This window comes from Brachionichthys hirsutus, chromosome 8 (genome assembly GCF_040956055.1).
Source record: "Brachionichthys hirsutus isolate HB-005 chromosome 8, CSIRO-AGI_Bhir_v1, whole genome shotgun sequence".
Taxonomy (NCBI): domain Eukaryota; kingdom Metazoa; phylum Chordata; class Actinopteri; order Lophiiformes; family Brachionichthyidae; genus Brachionichthys; species Brachionichthys hirsutus.
The window spans coordinates 5,167,043-5,172,899 of NC_090904.1; the positions used below are offsets into that span (position 1 = coordinate 5,167,043).

The window sequence follows — 5,857 nt, forward strand, 5'->3', positions numbered from 1 at the left end:
ATGTTGCAACAATGCATTTTGATTAAAGTGTAAATGACATCTACCGGTACATCTGACACAGTTAGCATAGCAGTGACGTAATCATGAGTATAAATCTGGAGGTCCGGTCTCCTATGTAGTTACCCTTCATTTGGGCTCCTGCACGCGTAAAAAGGAGTGGGAGGTCACACTAATAAAAGGCTTTCCTTCCCAGTAATTGGCTGAGGAAACCATGAAAATGTAGAGTAATTGCATGTTGTGTTTTAATTAGTGCTGAGGCTTATTGCACGCTGCATCCCCAGGTGGCCCATAAATACACAACACACAAAACCAAACAGCCACTGCTCTGTGGAGCAGGGCCCCGTGTCATCTGATTCATTGAGTCTACTTTTTTTGTTTTGTCCCTTTATCTCTAAATTCCTTGATCATCAGAGTGAGACTTTTAATATCATGGGAAAATCGGTTTATCGTTCCTGAGTTCAGAGCTCTTTTATTTGACAAGAGAACAAATGAATATTCAAATATGTAGCAAAACATTTACAGCAAACACCTCTGATTAACATTAAGTGAGGTGTATTAAAAAAAAAACCAAGAACAACAAAAATGTATTAGGCATTCATCAACATGCATCGTCCGAAACAACACGTCATATCATCTTTAAATAAACCTTGGGAGCGCAGTAAGGCCTGACGTGCTGAAAATGAGCTTTCATCATCTGCCCTGCCAGTGCTGCCTGCTGCTCAGCCTCATGCCAGGACTCTGTGTGGATCTCTCTGCCATGTTATTTCTTTCCGAATCTCTGGGGTACAGCCATACTCCAGACCTGACCGGATACAGCCTCCCAGTCGTGGGAACGCATCTGATCCTCTGGCACCACCTGCCCTCCGGAGCCGCGGCCAAACCTGTGTGAGGACGCAAGTGACGTTCTGTATTTAAAACCTTTTACACATTTTGTGAAATGCTTTCTATGAGGGATAGACTTTATTCTAGAGTCGGTTTATACATGTATTTAATTGATCAGAGCAAGAAGGATAGGAACTGCTGCCTGTCTCTGCCGGGATACTCTTGAAAAAGACACTTTACATTTCAATGAGACTTCACTGGAAAATGAAGGTCAAATTAAGAATATAAAATATACCTTTTATAGTTTAAAGAACAGAGAAGTACTTTATTTGAGAGAAACAAAAATCTATTTTTTCAGTTTTCCCCCATTAGCATCCACTACACTGGGATGGACATTTTTTCACAGTTTTTACATTTTCCAGGCTAAATAATTAGTTGAGAATATACTCTGCTGTATTTCAAGAATGAAAACAAGAACTATAACGTTTCCTTTCTGGAAGCCCATATAACCCTAAGATGTACTTGGAGTTTTATGTCCTCAGGTGAGCCTCCAATACTTCTCAAAAAAAGTCATTCCGATATCCGTTTTGAATGAATACTGCTTTACAGAATGTTGAAAGCTCAATCAGTGACTTATTTTCTCCATGATGATTTTACACTGTGTGTGTGTATGTGCTGAACTCTGGCTCCTCACCTCTGTGGCTGATGGAGGACAGAGTTCCTGGCTTCTCTTTGACTCAGCAGCAGCAGAGCGCTCAGCGCTTCAGTCAGAAGACGTTCATCACTGTTTTTTTCTCTAGCATCACCTGCCTGGAGCACAACAGCACACGTGTCAATATTAAATATCCACATGCACTATGCCTGAGTTCAGTGTGATTGAAGAAAGGCATCTTGCACCTGGTCAAAGACCCATCTGCCCTGCGAAGTGTAGCCCAGATCTGTCTGTTTCTGCACGCCACCATAGGAAAACTATATACAGTATATCTTGCTGCTCTATCCTGTCCTGGCAGCGTGTTGAAAGTATATTGGAGCATTTCACGCTTTCCTGTGAAGTGAAGTGAAGTGAAGAGTTTCTGGAATCTAAACTGAATGTCATTCCATTTACTGGTTAAAATCCATTTTTCCATATTTCATCACATAGAGGGACGTTTTATCCAAAATGTGTGCACAGCTTGTGGCTGTGAAATACTTTTCTTTCACTTTTGATACCCACAGCCCATCTAATGGAGTCTGTTAATACCAACTACTTTAAAACTTGACAAAATGTGCCCAATTCATTTAGCAAAATTGGCATTTGGACGTAAATCCTGTTGCCGTTTCCTTGCCGCAGCTACAGCTAGAACAAAAAGCTAAGGTAAGATGCATTTAAGTACTTGAAATGAGAATTGCAATTCGAGTTTGATCGTGTTTTGTTGTCTCACCAGCCCCAGCAAGTGGTCCACCGTGTTGTCATCCGAGCCTGGCAGCATGTCATTTCGGTCCAGGCTGCCTTCGATGTGAAGAGCCTGACTGATGCCAGCCATCGCCACGACCAGAACCAGAAGAGTTCCCACTGCAGGTGTGTCCATGCTCTCAAACTGGGAGGAGGTGAGCTTATTGCTGATGCTAAAGGCAGAGCGAGATTTCAATTGTACGGTGAAGCTGAGTGAAGTCAAAGGTTTGGTTCTTGGGGGGAACGGCAGAAAAGACGTCCTGCTAGGAGTTTCGAGTCCTCTTTGTGCGGAGTCCTTCTAACTTCAGTGGTTTATATACACCTCGCGGTCTCTGGCTGGGAAACCTCTGGAGAGCATGAGCAAGATGTCACCGTCCAAAGGGGAACGGGGGACAGGATGTAGGACGGACTGTCTAATTTGAGACTTTAACAGGATCCGGGCATTAGTGATGACTGAGAGCCAGAGTGCCTTATTATGTGGCCCTTAGGGTAGTGCAACAGAGGTCTCTCAGTTATTAAACATATAAATCCCTGTAAATGGACTCTGATCCTCCAGTCCCATGTTGTCCAGCGGTCTAAAGCATATTCAGACAGTTAGAGCACTCGTTAGTTCTTTAAAGACGCTCCAGAATTAAACCGAACAACAATGATCTGAAGCAAAAAGCCAATGAACCAAGAGAATCACAAAGAAATTAAGAGAAGAATAGCACATTTATGACCTCTTTATATTTATGTGTTGTTTGAGAGTAACTGCAAACGTGGTTCAGTAAAAGATAAAACTAAGAGGTTGTATCATGCATTGCTGTCGTGTATCTTTATTGTGGGGATCTTTTTGCAAGTATTATTTCGTATTATAGAGACTGCATTTTAGAAGTTTACATTTATTTTCATGCCAATGTTTATTGTGATAAAGTTCATCTCAAAAGGTTCAGTGAAAAGGCTTTTATGTATGCTTTCTCCAAAATGAAGTGTACTGTACTATACTGCAGTTCCATCATGACAACATGGAGTCATCAAATTCTTTGTTTACGCAGGACAAGAGGAGGTTTTGTAGCTGTTAACGTGCTGATGAAGAGATTTCAGAGAGACTCTCCTCCCAAAGGAGACAGAACCATTTGTTAAATGCCAGCGCCTCTCCTGCTAATTTTAAATGAACGTTCATCTTTGTAGGAGTGACACCGGCTTCATTACAGCAAATGTCCACTCATTTTGTGTATGGTGATGACTAGTGTACGTGACTGCTTGTGTGTGTGTGTGCGTGCGTGTTGTAGTTTAAGCCAATTGTTACCTATTAGACAATGATGAGCAAAATTGCTTAATGTCATATCAAGTATTGAAGAAGTACCTAATCCTCTCACACACACACCAATGACTGACCCATCTATCTATCTATCTATCTATCTATCTATCTATCTATCTATCTATCTATCTATCTATCTATCTATCTAACTATTTCACATAATTGTCTTACTTCCTAGATTTGTAATTTGTTTGATCTTTTATTTTTTGTTGTTGTTGTTGCTTTGCAGCACCACTCACTCAAAAAGTTAAATGTCTTTTGCTCAAACCTCCCTCTAGCAGCATGTAGCTGATATTTGACAATCAGTTTCTAAATCACATGTTTGATTTTATTTAGACACATGGAATCCATAGAAACAAAATACCAGTATTTTTTTCTTCTTTGAAAGGATTTCAAAAGAATTCAAAATAAAAATGCAAAATGCAACGAACCCTTTTCTTTAGTGTCCTTGTGGTGCAATATGATAAATTCAAGTCCTACCGCCGGATTCTGAGACATATACCACAAGAAACAGAATCGTACAATTGTATTCCGCACAAATGTGTTTATTATCATTCAATTGTTTTTGTTACATACCTCAAATGGCGACATTTACACTCCGTATCGCTGTCACGTTCTGCTTGTATCACACAGAAAACAATTATTTCAATGCAAGAGGATGAATTCAGTTATTTGCCTCCATCTAGTGGTCTCTATGTGAACTGCGCATTTACTAAACTGCAAGACTGGCTAAAGTTCAACTGAGGATGACACAACTTTCATAATCTGATGTGGTTATTTATTTACAGTGTTAAAAGAGTGCAGCCAAAAAATAAGTTAATCACTGGGTCATGTATTAATCGGGTGGGGGGAGGATGTCAAAACAGAAACAGGAGCTTCATGCAGCAAAGATTGTCCAGCAATACTTAATAAAAACAAGCTGTCTCTGCATGCGTCACAGCCACTTCCAACCGAATTACTTAGAACGATTAATCCCTGCCAATATATCCTGCTTCTCTCTCTCACCGTGCTGTTTAACTGTTGGATTTATTTGTCGACAGGCGTCTAACTGATGCATCACGCTATCGAATCAGATTTCACTTCCAAGTTGCCTTCTGTTACCAGCTGGTCACAGTCTGTCATTTTCTCTGTAAGGCACTTGTTTTGTACTTAGAAATATCAGCACTGAAATGAATATACTATCCTAGCCTGGTTGATGCTTTGAATATGGATTAGTGTGAGAAGCAGGCTAAAGCAACTAAAACATAAAAAAAAAAAAAAATAGGATCTCCTGGTGAAATCTTTTTACAAATTAAGAACATAAAGGTGGTGTTGCTCAAAAACCTTTTGAGTCACATGTATCTAACTGAATTATTATTATTAAGGATTTATTTTCACTCAAAATTCATCAATGTGTTTACGAGGCTGTTTCCAGATTTCAGTAATCAATGTTTGGCTCATTTACACTTACACATATTTTATTTTATTTTCTGGCACTAACAGTTCAATGGCCACGGCTGTCAAAGGCTGTGTTGTGTTTTTGCTGTTCTTATTCAAGTTCACTCAGACAATATAAATATACAGTACAATTGACTGATGTATTGGCAAAAATCAAATGATACTGACAAAGAACAAAGTTATTGAATAAGGATATACAAAAACTGACAGGTGAACTCATTCAGTGCTTTTTTTTGTTTGTTTTTTTGGCCAGCTGAGCGCAATCAGCAAGCCCAGACAATAACACATTCAGTGTTCGCAAATATCTCACCTCATTTAGTGATCATTGGTATTTTCTTCCAATGTGTACAAGTGAGTCAAATAAACGTAAAATAAATGGTTTAAAAAAATATGTTCTATTTCATTGGCCACATCTGTCTCACTCATTATACTGTATATTTGTGCATACATGCATGTCTCTGAGTTGTGATTTCTCTTTTTTCTTTTAAACATTCTGTCGAAAAACAGCAGACAATGAGGTTGACATGAGCGTCGGTGCACCTTCTGCAGGCTGCAAAGCACATTGAGCTGCTACACCGTTTCTAATTTGGTTGCTGGCCTTCAGTCTTTACTGTAAAACACTGATATGGATGTACAGTATAAATAGACTATCCAAGCCCAGCCATTAGCAGGCTACATTATAGGAGAATATAAATCTGACCACAGTGTAACAGACCACCAATATGTAAGTACTGACACAGTACAGAGTGCACAATATGTCACAGTCTCAGTCAATGTGCACCTTTTAGTCCATGACTTCCAAAGACAGCATGAGCGCCACACATGGAGATTTGAATTAATTTAGTCAGTCAGTGCTTTAAATGGAG

At 39.6% G+C, this 5,857-nt stretch overlaps 1 protein-coding gene across 1 annotated transcript; it reads right to left on the reverse strand.

Annotated features, from left to right (window-relative positions):
* Positions 1-760: 760 nt before the first annotated feature.
* npffl (neuropeptide FF-amide peptide precursor like) lies at positions 761-2,390 on the reverse strand. Its single transcript, XM_068741922.1, has 3 exons — positions 2,244-2,390; positions 1,517-1,632; positions 761-881 (listed from the first exon to the last, which is right to left on the reverse strand). The coding sequence occupies exons 1-3, from the start codon at positions 2,388-2,390 to the stop codon at positions 761-763; spliced, it is 384 nt and encodes a 127-aa protein (XP_068598023.1).
* Positions 2,391-5,857: the final 3,467 nt, after the last annotated feature.